The sequence below is a fragment of the Sander vitreus genome, chromosome 16, assembly GCF_031162955.1.
Source record: "Sander vitreus isolate 19-12246 chromosome 16, sanVit1, whole genome shotgun sequence".
In the NCBI taxonomy this organism is placed as follows: Eukaryota; Metazoa; Chordata; class Actinopteri; order Perciformes; family Percidae; genus Sander; species Sander vitreus.
Genome location: NC_135870.1, coordinates 14,719,059 through 14,739,178, shown reverse-complemented (window position 1 = coordinate 14,739,178; position 20,120 = coordinate 14,719,059). Strand labels below are relative to the sequence as shown.

General features: G+C 37.9%; 1 protein-coding gene across 1 annotated transcript; it reads left to right on the top strand.

Annotated features, from left to right (window-relative positions):
* Positions 1–2,739: 2,739 nt before the first annotated feature.
* Positions 2,740–18,483, top strand: cabp7b (calcium binding protein 7b). Its single transcript, XM_078272092.1, has 5 exons — positions 2,740–2,848; positions 17,205–17,348; positions 17,481–17,593; positions 18,102–18,249; positions 18,356–18,483. The coding sequence occupies exons 1-5, from the start codon at positions 2,740–2,742 to the stop codon at positions 18,481–18,483; spliced, it is 642 nt and encodes a 213-aa protein (XP_078128218.1).
* The last annotated feature ends 1,637 nt before the right edge of the window (positions 18,484–20,120 follow it).

Sequence of the window (20,120 nt, the reverse complement as noted above, 5' to 3'; positions counted from 1 at the left end):
ACCAGGGTGGAAAGATAGTAACATAGGGCATTGTCATGGAAAATATAGGCATTCTCAACCAGTAATGTGTTTTCTGAGGGTTTTCTTGCACAAAACATTCCTCACATGTCAGTGATTCATACAGCTGCTTCCGAACAAAAAGTCAGGGTGTGTGCGTCTGGGTTGAAATTAATAAATATGTGTGCTGCCTGTAACTCTCTCTGCAGGTTTGCTCATTTCCAGAAACTAGATTTTCCTTTAATCCATTGTCAGTTTTTAAATAATATGTAAGGGGGGTATAATCCCCATAAATCTTTGGCCTTCACAAGATTCTTCAAAAAAAAATCTTTGCAAATATGTTAATATAATGTCAACTTGCTTTGATAAGTGAGTAAAAAGGTACTTTGCTTTGAGTTGGATTGCTGCGGTCAGCTAATGTCATTTTATAACTTACTTTACTTTTACTTTATTTTAGACTGATAAGCTCCAAGTTTGTCATTTAAATATAAATAGTTTGAAATCTTGGGAAACATAACCATATTACTTCTTGCTGAGAGTTAGTTGAGAAGATAGATACCACAGTCATGTCTGTACGATAAATATGAAGCTACAGCCAGCAGACGATTATCTTAGTTCAGCATAAAGACAGAGGGATACAGCTAGCCTGGCTCTGTCCAAATCCACCTACCAGCAACTCGAAAGGTCACTAATTAACACATTATATCTTAATTGTTTAATCTGTACAAAAACGTGAGCATAAAGGGACAAATTGGGGTTTCACGGAGGGTAATGTGCTGGATTATTTCTTTACTGGGAGCAGTGACTTCCCGGAGTCTTGGCGCTACTGTGAGGTTACCAGGAAACCAGCGGAGACTCCAGGGGGAATAAGTCAGCTGTAGCGATGCAGGGGTATTTGGTTACCTTTCCCCCTGCGTTCAGTCCATGCTAAGCTATACCCATCTGGCTGTAGCTTCATCTTTACGCAAGACAAGATAAGATAAGATACAACTGCATTTATTCCAAGGAAAATTGCTGCACAGTGCAGATACAAAGAGTGCAAAAAATTATTATTATGATTATTACTATTATTATGTTTTTTTTTACCTTTATATATTCAGGGTAGGTTTTATTAAAAGGAAGCCTCTCTTTTGCAGGAATGGCCTGATCACATTCACACAGTTACACATTCTGGAAGCTGCCCAGTACAACCACAGTCTGATCGGCTGGACACTGAGCAGCTCCACTGGAGCAGTTGGGGTAAAGGCCTTGCTCAAGGGCACCTCAGTGGTGGTAATGAGGGAGGAGCAAGTGCTGCTCTTTTACTTTCCCCACCGCTGGTGCTCACCTGTGGCGCACACATACACACACACACACACACACACACACACACACACACACATACACATACACACGCACGCACGCACGCACACACACACACACACACGCACGCACGTACACACACACACACACACACACACACACACACATATACTTATAATCGCTAAATTCATGTTTGAGTATGAACTGCTGACTATAACTGCATGAAATATGCTTGGTACTAAGTAGCCTGAGGCTTAATTACATTTTTCAGTATCAGTCCCTCACCTTCCATTTAGCCCACTATGCTGAAGCGCCCCATAGTGGCAAAGAGCTCAAGAGCCTCACTTGTTGCAGTACTTCTTATTTTTAATCTGTTAAGCATGCAAGCTTTTATATTTGTCCAAACGCATTTTGAGTTGTGTCAAAATGTATCATACAGACTGGTAGAGTGCAGAAAAGGAAGATAATCACATTAGTTTGGAAACGGTCAATCGACTCCGCTGTGACAGAGGCAGCAGCAGTATGGTGTGTGTGTGTGTGTGTGTGTGTGTGTGTGTGTGTGTGTGTGTGTGTGTGTGTGTGTGTGTGTGTGTGTGTCTGCGCGCGCGCGCTGCTTTGTGAGAGCCCAAATGAGGCTGAAGCAGACAGTTGGAGAGAGAGAGGATCACTGCCTCATTCAGCGTGTCTGTATCAGACGAGAAGGGGGTCACCCAGGATTCCCTTGACTCGCTCTCCAGGAAATAATAAGATCTAGTTTGTAGCCTACCTCGTTTATCGGATACTATCAGCTCGTCAGCGCTGCCGTTTAGATCGTATTATCGATTCGTTTTTTTTTTAAGAAGATGCCGAAACGGGGAAGAAAAGTGAGGCAGATTGTGCCATGAATAAACAGTTTAGAAGAACAAGAGACGCTGTAGAAATCAATGAAACCAATATAGCGAAAAGGTCGATTAAGTACAAATATTTGTAAAGTGAATTTATCATCTTATTTTCTTTTATAATGCAGGATATATACGTGGATAGAAGAATGACAAAGTAGCATTTTTATATCTTTGATTGCGTCAGTTATAATAATAGCTAATCAATATCTGAATAGTCATCAGTCTATGAAGTATAATTTTTATGTGTCATTTTCTATGAAATGGCATGCCCTATTTGCTTTATTCCTTGCTTACAGTAATCTGCTACAGGCTATGCATTTAAACCAAAGGCGATTTACAAGCTGAATTCTTGGTTAAACACGCAGCCGAACGCAACGTGATTGTGTTCATATTATTATTATCGAGAATATAAAAAAGACGAGCGTTGAACTTTGAAAAAGGGGGGGGGGAGGGTACTGTTTTGTATGTTTATCAAGAACAGTAGCAAATGGTCTGTCTTGAATCTCCGGAGAGATAAGCTATATGAAGATCGCGACACAGTTGGTTTTCCCTCGCAGAAATGCCAGTGCGTGCTGTGACCACCAGGTTCATGTACAAGGGACTTTGCACTATTCCAGATGTCCTGTCCTACCGGACCCCTGTTATCCTGCCCGAGGATGAGGTTGAAGGTGAGTCTTGTTTGTTTAGTCGGTTGGATTGTGGTTGCATGTTCTTAATGTAATGTTAAAGAGTTGTTAACATCTAAATGCAATGTCCACCTGACAAACTAGTTCAGCACCCTGGAGAGCTCCAGCTGGTAAGCGCTTCTTTTTCTGATTCACAAATCTGACTGGACACTTTCTTCTGGTAAAAAAAAAAAACGTTCAGTAGTACAGATGTTCATCATTACCTTTAGGGTTTAAATGTCCCACACAATCTGGGATACATAGACAAACTGTATGTTGACATATTTATCTCTGTTTCTGTCATCTTTTTCTTTTTCTGTTGCTGCTTCTGATTTTTGGAAAAAACGACACAAACACCAAACAGTATTTTTTTTTTGTCATTTGTACATCAATTCAAAATGTCACATCATCCTCTAATAATTACACTAAATAGCTAATAATCCTCACGATTTTTAAGCATATATACGGTGCACCACACATGCCAAGTTCCCCATACATGGACATTGTCATAAACATGTGAGTAAATTACATCTTTATACACAATGCCATACCTGCTGGCTATATCCATAACACCTGTGAGACTTTATTGCACCGGATTTTGTTCTCATTCAGTCATTTGTTCTTGAGCCAAGAGACAAGACTTCAGGAGACAAGGCTTGAAATCTGCATAAAAAGAGGGAGTCTGAAATAGAGAAAATGGCTGTGATGAATGGCAGGCTTATAACTATAAAATGCATATTACAATACCATTTCTAGGAAATCTATGACAGATAAAGCCTCATTAATAAGATGGGAGATTGATTCATTTTGAGTTTTAAATGACATGCTCTCATCTCTTTCCAGTTTGTTTGATGTATTGCATCCTGTCATTAATTAATAAGAACGACCATCCATAGCACAGTGTTGTACTTAGGCCATTTAAAAGATTCATTCGAGCATTATGTTCGTTCTTGCTATAGTAACCACAGTGCATAGCTGTTAATAATGGAGGTTTTGTTTTGGCAAATGGTCCTCACAATGAGAAAGCACATCTGGCAGTGATTTGGAGTTAAGCCCAGCAGACTACAATAAAGAGATAACTCAGATCAGATTTGAAATCACTAAGTCTTTTATGCGAAGGGAATTCTATTTCCCTTTCTCCTGTCTGTAGGTTGCCCGAGCCCACAAGTGGCGGCCTGCCCTTCCTTTGAGCCACTCATTTGACATTGAAAATCCACTAACTGCAATGACGACATAGATGTAATTTACAGGTTGGCCATGGAAAAGCAAGAATTTAGAGCAACAGTAAAATGTGAGGGTTGTGTGTTGCACAAAAAGCCGTGAAGTCAATGACAATACAGCTTTCAGTTAATGGAGAAATATTTTCAAAGTGTAGTTTACTCATTGAGAGCCATTAAATATTCAGAACAGAACCGAGATGGCCCATTCAACCGTGAATGTGTTTACCCAGGGATGCACTGCTACATTTATATGGCCTCACACCTCGGCAGTGCCCAGGGTAAACATTGCTCTACCTTTTGTCTGCTTGTAGTTGTTGAGGGAGGTATGAGAGTTTCAGAAAAACCTCTTCCTATTACAGATCCTCAGACAGACTGAATCAGCAACCTCCCACTTACTGACAACGACCCTTTACACTACAACTGCTTCACCTTAACACACAGCGTGGGAGCTGCTGTTGCAGGTCTGTGAACAGCACTGCGGACCGGTGTTTCTGAGTGAAAATTGTTCCCCTTTTTCTCAGAGCTCTGCAAATCAGCCAATAAATATTGTTTCATCCCCAAAATCTTTAATTACTGCGGGGCAGAAGTTCCCTAATTGCTCAACTAATGTAATTACTCTCCCTAATCAATTTATGATAATAGCTTTTTCCTAGCAAGGTGTATATTTACACCCAGTGTAATTTTGGCTCATCAGAGAAACAGATTACAACCCATCACTGAACTGCTATATATTAAGCTTTAGGAGATGACTACACAAATGACACTAGACATATGCACAGTAATGGCGTGTCTTCATTTTGACTTCATGGAATCCATACCAATGAGATGAATAATTCTCAGACATTAATCCTGACTGCAGTTCAGATTATAGATTTTATATAGGTCTATTATTATTTGGTCACTATACCCTGTTGTTAATTACTGTTTTCTTTAATACATTATTTTGGTTTTACTCTCTATTGTAGTTTTATATTCACTTTTACCTAAATCATTCTGTATCACCTACACATTGTCCAATGTGATGGTTCAAATATAATAACATCTACTCTTCTATTTAAGCATTTTTTACCTTACAAAGTGATAATAATAAAGACACATTTTGCAAGTAGAGACCATGGAACATAAAAAAGTGAGCACAAACCTCTGTGACTTCTGTGATTAAATCAACAAGAATTTCTCTTGGTGACATTGTTGCAGAGACATGCTGACTCCCATTGTTGTGCCCACTGACAAACACAACACACAAGGACAAAAGGACGTTGCAAAGAGAGTTTAGTTCAGTTTCGCCTTCAGGTAAAACTGTGAAGAACGAGAATGTTAAACAGATTATAATGAGATGCACAAAATATTTTATTAGTGATGAAGGTGTTTGATACTGTATCTGCATGGAACAGGTGACAAGTTACAATTAGGTTGACTTACATGTAAATTAGCCACACTTGAACAATTGGGTGAACAATGAAGAACTGGTAGGAAAGGTGAGAGCTCCCGCAAAGAAAAACACATCTCTCACCTCTTGAGATCAGAGAAGACAATGTTACATATCAAAACATCTTTCTTGAGGGCATTAACAAAATCCTCAATCACTTTGCTGTTTAAGCAACCAGTGACCACCTCGGTTTAATGCTGAAGCCAATGCGGACGTGCCTTGAGCTGCAGTTTCTCAAATGGCAACTAGATGCTGTTTCAGTAGTCTGGCTCAAAGGATGAACATGCGAAAAAGCCTGACACATGTTGCTCTGACCATCCCCGCTATTGGGGCTTAGTATCGCCCAGGAAAGTTGTAAATGGTTTAAAGAAATGCAAACAAGCCACAGCGTTTTTTGCCCTCTCCCAGAATAGATAGGTGGTGTCGCCAGACCATAATGCAGCGCTGACACAGCACTGTGGATATAGTTCAGCCAATACGAGACTACTGTTTAAGTAACACTCTGCCAGTATTCAACTAACTGAGACAACTTCAAGTTCTTTTATTGAAGAACTTTTTCTTTTCTGCAAGACATAAGGGCCTCAATGGATGACTTAATATTCTATAATGTGTGTCTTGGTGGCATTTAAAACATGATTTTAAAAGTAAAAAGTTATTGTAGCATGGAAAATAATAGGAAGACACTCATCATTATTTAAAAAGAGATTAATGACAAATAATTATTAACAGTGTTGGGAAGGATACTTTCAAGACATATTCTGTTACAGAGTACAGTATACATGCCCAAAAATGTCATTTGTAACGTATTCCGTTACGGTACTCAATCTGAGTAACGTATTCTGAATACTTGGATTACTTCCATATTGAATTGCATTTTATAAGTAGGAATGCGGCCATCACATACAGCTTACTAAACTAGAACCTATTCTGGTGTGTTCTTCTGTTCCAACTGGCTGAATGTGTACCTAAACAAGCAGATAGATTTTTGTATTTGTAGTCCCAAACTGCATACTACAAAAATCTAACCGCAGTCTAAGCTACCATGAGCTAATTTTAGCTAACATTAGTTAACATGTCAAACGGGGCTAGTCTTTCAACGGCTCTGGGGCTAGTAAATCAGCATGTAGGAGTAAAGTCGCACGTGAACTATACAATAGCAAGGTGACCAGTAAAACTACAGCAGACGACTACCCTTGGCTAAAAATAACTTACTTTAAGATGCTTCTTCAGGTTGAAGGTGGAGTAATTTGGACACTGAAAGGAAGTTGGTTGCTGGCAAGCAGAAGTTGCACTGCAGTGCACAGTTATATTTCGTTCTCCCTTCTCTTTCTTTAATGTTAAATGCTGTTTGAATTCCAAGATAGAAACGCATTCCTGCCCTGGCTCTGTTGTGCCGGTTCCGGCTCCATCTTTACCTCTATCAGTGATCACGCAAATAGCTAATTATTTCGTTTTCATGTTGGGGCTTCTGGGAAATGCATGGAGTTGCGAGAGTGATTAAACCCGTGAAACAGAGAAGTATCGTCATGTAATCCATTGATTTCAACAATGTAACTGTATTCTAAATACCAACTATTTAAATTGTAACTGTAACGGAATACAGTTACTCATAATTTGTATTCTGAATACGTAACGCCGGTACATGTATTCTGTTACTCCCCAACACTGATTATTAACTGGCACTAATAGCGATAATGAGGATTGAGGATGAGGATACTTTATAGAAAATACTTTTTCTCATTCAAATGTAAATTACAGGTTTCATTTAAACACATTACTTAATTAAATTATTATTATTAACCAATAAAGCATGGACAACTATACCAGTTGCATGCTCAAGACTCCACAGAGATTATCTTTGTGTCTTTGTAATCCCGCATTTGTGATCTTTAATGACATTTTATGTGGATCACAATCATATCTGCAATATTAACTGTATTTACCATTAACCAAATTGGACATTGCATATTTACAATTTTTATATTAGAGAAATCTTTATAGCAAATACATTAACAGTGACAACTACAAACGATTGCACTGACTGGAGACACTATTGTTTATACTGGGCGAGCTTTAGGGAGGATGATTAAGTAATCCCAGCTCTTAATGGAACTGCGGTTTCCAGGGAATGTTTTTCGAACAGATGGTTGCTAGGTGGGCAGGATCAGTGGCAAGGCTTCCTGCCCTTTTCTTGTCCTTGTGTCATGCAGTTGTCATAAACCCTGACGTGTCTTCAAACCATTACTGCGAGCAACTGTATTACTGCTTCTTCTAAAACAGGGCATAGATATGTGAAGCCTAACCCTCTTATCCAAAACCTGATTAGTTTGAGCTGTAATTATACAATGTTATAAATGGTTTACCTTTGGGCATTGGTTGTTACCGTAAGTAGTCTCTCTGTTATGGACATCTAATTTTTTCACCAATGCTGCTTATTTATGCCAGTGACATAGCAGTGATCACTATATTATTCATGTTCAACACATCCATTTATGTGTGTATTTACCATATGTGAGAGACAGTTAAAACCACTGAGCATAATTTTGTAAATGTCTATGTCTATGAACATTATGCTGTGCCAAGTGTGTGCCCCTACTTAATGAGCACAATATTAAAACCAAGGTCCAAGGCCAAGTTCAGCCTATTATACGTGAATGACTGAGATAACTGAATACATCCAAGATACTTTGACTAAAATACATTGAAATTCCTCCACAACCTTTGATAATTACACTCACAAATTAAAACAAACTCATTTTTTGACAAGGCAATATAACAATTATATCACTTAACTTGTCAATATTACAATTACTAAAATACACACCAAAACTTACAGTAAACTGGCACACAAACTGCACATACGCTGCACCTGGTGTGTTGAAACTGATGAGATTCTCGTTTTATGGCTCAACAGTCATGACTTCCCAGCAGTTACACTCTTGGAGGTCTCTTTGAGTTTGTATCACTCCTCGGTGCATTGCTGACAGAGGAGGTGAACAGTATTTATAGATCACAGTCAGCAGGAGAATCCCCCAGACGTTAGGCATTGTAGCAGAGTATAGACCGTCTTCCACTTTGTATGCAAAGCTGTCTGCTTTTGTGCTTACAATTGTGTTTTTTGCTGCAATGTTTACTGTGTGTGTGTGTGTGTGTGTGTGTGTGTGTGTGTGTGTGTGTGTGTGTGTGTGTGTGTGTGTGTGTTACTTTATTACAGATGTCAGGGATCTATAACTGTAAGTATACTGTACACAGAGAGTTTTATTTGTCAGGCAAGATAGTGTTTTGATGTTTTCACAGCAAACCAACAACAACAAGGTTAAAAAGCTACAGACTTGCCATGCTCGGTTGTACAAAGTATTTGCCACAGCTTAAATGTGGCTTCCTCTGTATTTAATGACAAATGTGTGATCATCACTGTAACAACGATCATTTACATCATCCGAGTTGGGAAGCATTTTGACACAAAGCAAATCTTAACTGATCAAAACTTAACTTGGACAAAAACATAAAATCTATTCTACTATTATCCTTCAATATAACTGGGAGGTAAGAAGAGCTGCAGGTCAAGTTACCCACAAAGATTCACTTCAACTTGAGGCTGCAGCAAACACAGTAAATTGAAGGGTTCACATGATGCCAAAATGTGATGGGCCTGTCTTAATCTCAAACAGCCACCCCTCCGTCTCACTGTAGGACATATGGACATATTCTTAACAGAAAACATCAGTAAACAAGACCTTGCACTGCAAATAACAGCATGTTAATCAGCCTGTTTCCTTTTTTTAACTTTACCATTATTTATCATTATTTATTATATCATGAAAAGTGTGAGAGATCTGGCCAGGAGAAGCAGCTTCATGAAGGCATATAAAGATTACAGATGAACTTAACAAAACAACATAAAGCCGGACAATACCATCTTGTAGAAAAAGAGATCAGTTGAAGTAAAATCTCTACTGACAATAAGTCATTTGATTTGGTCATGCAAAACAGCAGCAACTGTTAATGAAGTCAAACTCTAACTGATTTGTCTAATTGCAACTTTCCCAAAGAGATCAGGTCATGTAATTTCAACTGAGCCTGCAAAGAGCTGCAGGTAGTGGGAGTATTTAATACTTTTGACTTCGGGAGTTGTTTTATCTGCAGGGCTTGTTGCAGCACGTCTTCACGTCGTCTCCAGTGACGTGTGTGTGTTGTTTATAAATGTAATAATGTGAAGATGCAGTAAATCTGTAGCAAAGAAAGACAGGCGTAAAAGTGTGGGACCTGTGATGATGGGGTGATTTATCTTTTTTACTATGTATACATGTTAAAACACTCCACAGGGGCAACATATTATGGTATGGTGAATCATGTCTTGTCATATCATGATTCATCATATTATATTTTTGACTAATTCAGTTCACACCGAATCAGTTGAAATTGTATGAACTGTGTGTATCCAGTGCGACACCACTGTGATATTTTGCAAAAGCCTGGTGCTTGTGCAGATTCAGTCAAGGTGTGTTTGAATGAGGTATTGTGGTGGAAGTTTCCAATGCAGCAGGTGTAGATGTTTTAAAATAGGAAGATGAAACAAAATAAGGACAGTCGAAGACTAAACCAAGTTAGGTTTTTGTATTTTATTATAAACTTGCAAGTTTACAAGGAAGCACATTGTTCACAAAAGGCATGCAGCGCTGGTTTGAAAGGTCTCTTCAACGAATAAGAAAAAGCACACAGTATATATGCATCTCCAGTGAGATAGAAAGACATGCCCCCTTTCTAAACATGACTCAACATTTCTTACAATCAAACATAGTCAGACATTCAGGAGCCACTTCACTTCTTCCCCTCTGCAGCGCTTTCTACCCCGAGGTTTAGACATCTCGTTTATCTCAACTATATGAGAAGTCTCAACTATCCAGGGAGAAATAACAGATCGTTTAGGGTGTTTAGGCTTGTAGCCCCTATCTGTTCAACGTACACATTACGTTCCCAGACTTTGTGGCTCTTACTTTCAACATGTGAGAATAAGAAAAACTCCCTTCCAGTATTGTGAGAGAAACAGTAAAAGAAATTATACAAATAATATAGAGAATCATGCTTAAATGTAAATTTGCCATCACAATATTCAGTATATTATTTAGTTCTAGAGCATCCATACAAGTTAAGCATAGACTTGAAGCTACTGCAAGTAGTTACCTAATTGTCAGATTTTATCTTACGTATTTTTTGGGTTCGTAGTCAGGCAGAAATATCAGTTGAATTTCGCTTCAAGAAAATCATGTTCTTAGCAGTTGCTGCACAATTTAGAGGTATTTTCACAGCCCTTAATATTTATTTGTATGTTTGCATTACTCTGATGGTATTTGTATGATGTGTATACATTTACTGAATGGAGCTCTCTGAGCTGCACAGTATTTTTTATTTTTGTAGCCTCTGGTTAATGTGATTCACATGTTTTTTGCCTTTCATTATCAGAGTGAAGGAGTCATGGGTGTAATCATGTCATTATTGATAACCACCTGGGAGGGGCTCTTATTTAATGAAAAGAGTCTAATTCATCGCTCAGTGAATAATGTTATCCTCCTTTTAACCAATTTTTGGTAACTACTTCAATAAATAGCCTTTTAATAAGAAAACCCTTTCCTTCATTTAAGGAAAACACAAAACCCCACAATCTTTACTTTTAAGCAGAGAATGTTGATTAGGGCAAATGACACTCGTAATATTTTCTCACCTGGACTTGAATACTGCGGTTTCTGTAAAAACGTACTTAATTTAGGATTTTATTTGAGATTACATTGTTTGGTTTCTCATTCAAAAGACGACCCCTGTTTTCCCTGAAACCCACACATTTTCCAGTATCTTCTCCAATGCATAGGAATGATACAGACAAATTTACAGAAACGTCCGGTTTCACAGAAACTTCAGCTTATGACCGATTACGCAGAAAAAAGGGAGAGCCCTTTCTTGAAATATGGCTAAAACTTTGAAAAGAAACGGAGATATGTATTTCATAGTTATTTGAAATTTGAAATTCAATGTAAAAGAAAAGTCACATATCCAAGCTAACATAACATAAGAAATAGTAGGACTAGCAGCAAACTAATGCTAGCCACGTCAATGCTACACGTGTCTCAATTGAAACAGTGGGACCACCAGCAAATACACAGAGCCTGGACAGCTCTGTATGTTTAGAAATCTTGTCAACATTGTGATACTGATTCGAATTGTGATATTGGAAAACAAATGGCTGAACAACATGATATTCAGTCTGCAGTCTTGAAACTCTCTGAAGTCCTCTCAGCAAGTGAAATAATGTAAGGGACACCAACTGTGGCATCAAACTGTGATAATGTACCAAAATGCATTTGATACTTTAACACGCACCATTAGGTACACACATGTATTCAGTTTAGTCACAGTGACATATTTCTATTTATAATAAGTAGTTTGCTTCATATCCCCTGTTGTGGCATCTTTTAATTACAGCTTGGCCACTTAAATAAAAAATAAAAGTAGAGGTGATGTAAAACATCATCTTTCTCTTAATGCTATGTTGGTCTATGACATGTCTTTATCTGGCTCAAAGCCATTATTTGAATTTCCCCAATTATTTAGGTGAGCGAGCTTCCATGGCCTTTCCGCCCCTGCCTGTGGCACAGACACTGCCAAAGTGCAGCGGTGAGTTTCTTGGCATTAGCCCTCGCCATGGACTATTTCCATGGATGTTTTTAGCTACACCAACAACCCGCATGAATCACTCTGTTGGTCGGTCAGAAAGGTCAGTCTGATCTGTTGCTCCTCATGTTCTGTTTTAGCTCACTTGGAAGGTCAGCAGACTTTTAAGTCCTGTGTTTAGATCTCAGTGTTGGCAGAAGTGGCTCTTTGATGTATGGGACACTTAAATTCAAGCTTATTACAAAACAAATTATATACAGTATAGGCTCCTAAATGTATAAGTGTCCTTACGGGGGAAGTTTGGGATTGGGGCAAGAAGTAAACTGAGCTGAGAAGGATGGGGAGCACATGCTAAAAAATAAGTGAAAGACAGATGATAAACAGTAGGTCAAATAAGCTAAAACAAACAGCTCTACGTTGCAGAATAAATAAACATAAATAAGACAGTTTGCTCTCCAGGAAACAATCAGCATAATGATTCTGTTGGCAGCTGTTGGTCTCACCTGTCATGAAATTGTCAGTCAATATTTCATTTTGTTCTTGCATGGCAACATTTGATGAATTGCTCATATCACTTTTGTTTCAGTAAACTCAAAATGGCAGTTTAATGTGATATCATTCTATGTAATTTGGTTTATATACTCTTGGCCTCAATTGATCCAATCCTACAACATTGGTAATCCAGGATACACTGAAGGGCGTCAAATCTATTCTTGTGCAACAAAAACAAATATTTCTTCTGCAGCCCCCCAAAATTGTTTTCAAGATGATACAGCACCTGTCACCAGGATGTAAAGAATGCACATTATCAGAAATGAAAAAGATTACTGACTGATTTAGAAAAGGCAGCTACACACTAATGACACAATGCACATTTGTTTGGACCGTCCATAAAACCAGTGTGCTGCCTTCATCAGATTTGTATCTGACAGGACCTGAGTTTTTCAGTTACATACTTTAGCTGGAAAGCTGTAGCTTTGTTATTGTTAATTTACATACATCATGTCCAAAAATCAGAGCTTTATTAAACTAACTTTGTTAAAGAAAATAGAATTGTTTTTACATCTGAAGCCAACAATTACAATACAGTATGTTGCAAGCTTCATATAATATATCTAAACCAAATAAATTATCTTAATTGTCATATTCGTTTTTCTTTGCACAGTATGATTATTATTATGATTTTGATATCCATGTCATTGACCTCTCCAACACATATACCAAATAATTAGTTTTCTATTTGTTGAATCTGATTTGTGACAGATTTGTCATTGTGGACACACCCATGACCATGTTTTACCCTTGACTTGACTCTGAACACTGATGACGTATTTTGTTTGACTCAGTGCTACAGTCCGTGCCAATATCTCAAAGACTACAGACACTCTAAAACATTCTGACATATTGGTCATAAAAAATGGAAGTCACAGATAATATTTTATTACATTTTATCAGTCAATATATTGTCACTGACTTGAACAATAACTTATTTCACACAAATATTAATGATTTGCTTAATAGTGTTAAACAAGTTGGTATTTCAGTTAAAGCTCTGAAATTCTTATCCTCCTATCAGCAGAATGAACCCTAAAAGGTTTGGTCATACAGACCTTGATTACTTGCTGCTGCAGGGGGAATGCTGAATTAATTTTAAAAAAATCCTGTGATTACATACAGTACAAGGACAGCCATGGCTTGGCGCTGACTTAAGATAATCGAGCTGATGCAGACAGAGCAGTGCAAGGTTACTCTGATCAAGGACTCACAGTCGAACAAAAGCTGAGTCTGTTAAAACTGGTAAAGGTGAGTTTTCACCAAATCTCACCTTTACCAGTTTTCTTTTTTTAAACAACAATGGTGGCGCTTCTGTAGTATCTTGTGTATACTCTTTGTACGTTTGTATGTACTGTATGTACTATGTCTACTGCATATCTAAATGCAACTGTTTCGTGCTTGTAGTTTGCAGGCATGTTCAAAATGCATTGTTGTTGTCCTCAAAATACTGCACAATGATGCTTTTAAAATAATTTATTAATATCCACACTATGACATGCACAAGTCGGACATGATAATGTCAAAACAATTAATGTAATATTATTACCTTTGTGAAGCTTATAATGATCAGTTTGTGTTAAGACTGTATCAGAAATGGGTTGCACCATATGGTGTTTTGACCTTCTGCATTATAAAAAAAAATGCACTTACACTTTGTAGTTGACTTATTTGAAGCTAATGTACTTCTACGTAATTCTTGCTGTTCTGATTTGTACCTTAATGGTTGAATGCACTTATTGGAAGGAGTCACTTAAAATGTAATGTAATGTAATGCATTCCAGTATAAAACAACTTTAAAAAAAACTGATGATAAATTAAATATGAGATTGTAATGGACCTACCTTTTCAGAGACGTTAAGACTCTTTTTTTTTGTCCCTAGTGTGTAATTTAAAAAAAAAAAAACAATTCACTCCTCATGGTGTGACACAATCAGTAGTCCAGCCGCTGCTCAGCTGGCTCAGTGAATTAATTATTTGTCACTGGCGCCAGGGGTCATGACATTGAATCTAAGGTGGTGCTGAAGGAAGATAACCAAACTCAAGCAGCACTGCTGTAATTTAGACAAATATGTTGTGTCTGATATGTCAAGGTTTGTTACAGACAGTGATACTTGTTCAGAAGGACCCCAATGAATGTACCAAAGACCAAATGCCTCTTGCAACAGTTTCTTCTGTTTAGGCTATAGTCTGTCACTGTGGGCTATCACTTGTAAACTCATCACTTGTCATTCATGTACACAAGATGGATGGTCAGTGCTTGTCTACTTGTGGGCTTGAATGCAAATTACAGCTGGTGCTTTCCCAATCACATACTTGCATGCAAATTTCTCCGTGGTAGAAAGAGTCAGTATAATTACATGCTTTTAATCCATATGAAGTTCAAATAAGGTATTAGCAGGTAGTAGCAGTATACAAGTACATGTTATATCTGAATATACTGTAGATGAGTCTATGTTTTATTATGTTAATGTTTAATGATGTAGACTGACTGAGCCTATATACAGTAGGTTACCGTGCCTGGAAGAGGCACTTGGCTGTGTCCCTGTCCCACTGTTAATTCCAATGTTCATTTATTTGTTGTTCTCAACACTTTTCCTTTCCTGCTGATAATATATCAGGCTAGCATTGTACATGTATACCGGTACGTTGTGTCATTTATCTGTTGGTATAATTTCATATCCTACATGTTGCCTTGTTTCATCTAATGACGTGACTACTGAGCAAGCATCGAAGAGTCTTGTATATTTGAGGATCTACATTAAAAAGAGCCACCGGGGTTCAGTGCCTTTGATGTGCTATTGCTCTTTTTTTACCACTTCAACTGAATACTGTAATGCAGGGTGAGGACAGGAGCCAAATGGCAATGTTAATGCATTATTTCCCAAAAATTGTAGTTAATGATAAACACATTAACCTGCTCACTACCTTCTGTCACAACCAATTGTGCTGTGGCTAACAGGTGTAGGCTGTGAAGGTGCCTGTTAGTATACATCTATAACAAACAAAGCCAGGCAACAAAATAGAATACATCTTAATATACACAGGGGCCACACTTTATCTATTCATTCTATTTATCTATTTTACTGCAACTCAGGAAAATACTACTGTGCACGTATAGTCTCCATGGTGCTGAAACATTCAACTACAGTCTCACTCTCTCTCTCTCTCTCTCTCTCTCTCTCTCTCTCTCTCTCTCCATGGTGCTGAAATATTCAACTACAGTCTCTCTGTCTCTCTCCATGGTGCTGAAACATTCAACTACAGTCTCTCTCTCTCTCTCTCTCTCTCTCTCTCCATTGTGCAGAAATATTCAACTACAGTCTCTCTGTCTCTCTCCATGGTGCTGAAACATTCAACTACAGTCTCGCTCTCTCTCTCTCTCTCTCTCTCTCTCTCTCCATGGTGCTGAAACATTCAACTACAGTCTCTCTCTCTCTCTCTCTCTCCATTGTGCTGAAATATTCAACTACAGTCTCTCTGTCTCTCTCCATGGTGCTGAAACATTTAAATGCAGTCTCTCTCTCTCTCTCTCTCTCTCTCTCTCTCTCTCTCTCTCTCTCTCTCTCTGTCAGTCTATTGTGCTGAAGCGATTGAACCTGCCCCTGCTTTTAATGAGGATTGGTGGATTAGAACTTGACTGTAACTCCTCCTGTGAGCACCCATAAGCGGAGGCTGGTGTATAAACACATAATGATTAGAATAAGTATTCCTAGTTGAAGCTGTAATTTCTTACAACCATTGAATCTTAATAAAAACGTGTCCATATAGCTGCATACAACTATTATAGCATGTTATAGACCTGTATTTAATGTTTCTATACTGCTTATAAATGCTAAATAGCTTGCCCTGCCATGTCTCTTACTCTCAGCCCCAAGTCCATTTGTTCACTCTAAAGACCAAAATGTCTAAAAATGGCAAAGGTTCTCAAACAGGAGTAAATAGTGCATTTGTTGGGGGCTATTTTCAGCTGTGGATTTGGTGCAGTAGTAGGCACTTATAGCAGCAGGGCCGCGTATGTGGATTTACTCAAAATAAACAGGCAATAAAGGAACAACTAATTGATTTGTTTTTAATCGTTTTTGGACAACAATTGGGCTCTATAGTACAAGGAATAAGCTACAGTATATCAGGATTTGGCTATACAGATACTACAGTAGGATCAGAAAAAAGATATTGGAAATAATTGATTATAAGAAAAATTAAAAATATCAGCATATTTATCCTTTAATTCCTCTGCTGTATTTGTAACAAGAGAAAAGGAGTTTTACATTCTTACTCTTACTCTTGCAATTCCAACTCTTCAAACACTAAATATTCAAATATTCCTACTGATTTAAACATGTACACATATAATTTAAATCAACATATTCAACTGAGCCAGCCTGCTGTTGCTCACATTGGGAAGTTGTATGTGAATAATCCATATAAACATGCTATACCTCCTTCCTCTCCACTCTTAATATAATTACTGCCCTTCTCCTCCCAACAGAGATACGTGAGGCTTTCAAAGTATTTGACCGAGATGGGAATGGTTTCATCTCAAAGCAGGAGTTGGGGATGGCCATGCGCTCACTGGGCTACATGCCCAATGAGGTGGAGCTGGAGGTTATCATCCAAAGACTTGATATAGATGGTACGTTTCTTTCTCTCTCTCTCTCTCTCTCTCTCTCTCTCTCTCTGGATCAGCAAGTTCAAAAGACTGTTGCATATAATCAAACATATGAGTTATATAGTGGCATGTTTGTATTTCTGTCCATTTCATCAGGTGACGGTCAAGTTGGTTTTGATGAATTTGTCACATTGCTTGGTCCTAAACTCTCTGCTGCTGGAATGCCTGATAAGTTCCACGGAGCAGACTTTGATTCAGTGTTTTGGAAGGTATATGTTGTCATCAGTATCATCAATCAAGTCTATGACTTTTCCTTTATCCGTGTCCATTAATCCATTCTCTTTCCTCTTTTGAGTAATTTAAGTTTGTAAGTTTCTCTTCTGGCTTTTCTGTTGTTGTGTGATACCGAGCCATCTGTTTCAATTAAAATTACTAAACAGAAATTATTATTATTATTATTATTATTATTATTATTATTATTATTATTATTATTATTATTATTATTATTATTATGCATTATATTCTATGTGCTTCTTTGATGACAAATTTCCAAATGGCCTTGACATACTACACCATTCTGATAATTACAGTACGTCACATGCAGTATCTTCATATCCTCGCATTTAGTTGCATATTCAAATAAATTAGTTTACCAGGAGTTACCCTGTACTACCACTGTATATTATTGTCCTACAACTTATTTGCGTCACTGAGGGGCTTTGAGCCCAAAGTCTTTCCTCTGCTAATTAAACTTTTCCTGGTGTTTTATGTACCCAGTGTGACATGCAGAAACTTACTGTGGATGAGCTTAAGAGACTGCTTTACGATACTTTCCGTGACCACCTCACCATGAAAGACATTGAGAACATCATTATGACTGAGGAGAGCCATCTGAACAGTCCGGAGTCCCATGTTGACATTGACAGTATGTTGCATACAGATTTTATTTCACATGTTGTTCAGACATTTTTAAAGCTCTGTTTAGACACTCAGATGTGCTAATATATATTTTTTTCTAAATCTTTCCACAGCAAGCCCAACACAACAGGAAAAACATACGTGTGTGCGTAAAAGCCTGATTTGTGCCTTTGCCATTGCATTTATCATCAGCGTTATGCTCATTGCAGCAAATCAAATGCTCCGCAGAGGAATGAAGTAAATACTACACCAGCTGGTTACAAAGAGATTTAAGGATGGACAATGAAGAAACAAACATTAACCAAAATACTTGACTGTTTTTGGTTTTGTTCAATGTTTTCAATACCCACAATGATGCCATCACAGCGTCTCTCTTTATTGGACCAAATTACTGTATGTCAGACAGTGGTTTCCACAAATCATAGCATACCATGGTAAAAAAAGAATGAAAGACATTTCAAGGGCTGATTATTATGCTACAAGAGTGTGCCATTGATTCAAATTTCTGATGTTTTCTAAGAAATTAGATATGAGTAGACTGTAGAAGTATGTCCTGTAGCAATGGCTTTGCGGTGTCTGTAAAAACAATTAATGTTGTTGATGAGAACCCAATAATCATATTACTGATGATAGTAAAAAAGCAATACAAATGTGTTGATGGGCTGCATATTAAGTAGCTTTAAATCACCTATGAAAGCATATAAATTACTGGGTACTGCCTATTGTGTCTCTATTAAATCTTTGTTTGTTTTAGCGCCAAGATTTCCAGTCCAGAAGTCTAAGACATCTACCATCTGCGATCTTAATCATAACAAAAGAGTAGCCCCACTAAGTCAAAACACAAATCTGTTTAATGGAATATTTAAAGTATTTTGACAACTTTTTAGCCATGCTAGAAGCATGGCTCTAAGGATGACAATGTCAGTCTGTCAGTTGGTCGATTCACCACTTGGCTTAGACTGAAATATCTCAAAAACTGTTGGATGTATTGCCATTAAACTTTGAACAGACACTTCTTATTCCCAGAGCATGAATGCTACTGACTTTAATGATCCCCTGGCGTTTCTTGCAATGCCACCGGCAAATCAAAGTTTTCACTTATCCTCTGAAATATCTCCACATCTACTGGATGAAATGGCACAACATTTAGTATAGACATGTATGGTTCCCGAAGGATGTATCCCAATGAATTTGGTGACCCCTGATTCTTCCTCTAGCATCACCTTGAGGTTGACATTTGTGGTATTGAGTGAAATGTCTCAGGATGAATTGTAATAACTTTGGTGATCCCCTAATTTTTCATCTAGCCAAACTTAAATCAACCTCAGCTGTATTTTATGCTTAGTGCTACTTAGCAAATGTTAATTTCCCAAACTTTCCACCATGCCAATGAAAAGTACAATGAGAACCCAACAGTTGGAATAAACTGATGAACAAGCACAGGACCCCACTGGACAGCGCTGCTGAAAAGAACAATGGAAAGGAGAATGGTATGTTGACACAGCCTGTGACCCTCAACCACATGCTGTGTACGCCATGTCAGGTGATCCCAGGGGCTATTTCTAAAGATGTTTTAAAGCTCACAGTGAGCCTTCTTGGCTGAAAAGCTTGATTTGGACATCAACCAGCTTTTGTTTCCAGCTAAAAATGTAGGTGTAAGAATTAAACCTAAGTAACAGTAAAGTCCAAATAAGAGGCAAAACACAGCAAGAAATTACAAAATCTCTCTAAGAAATATCATACAAGAGTGTGTGCATAGGCATTTATGCAAAAAGCCCAGACTTCAAGACAAATGAGGATCACACAACTTGTTAAACGTGTTTCAGAAGAATCAGATTCAGAAAAAGGTTTATTGCCACAGTAAGTAAAACTTACAAG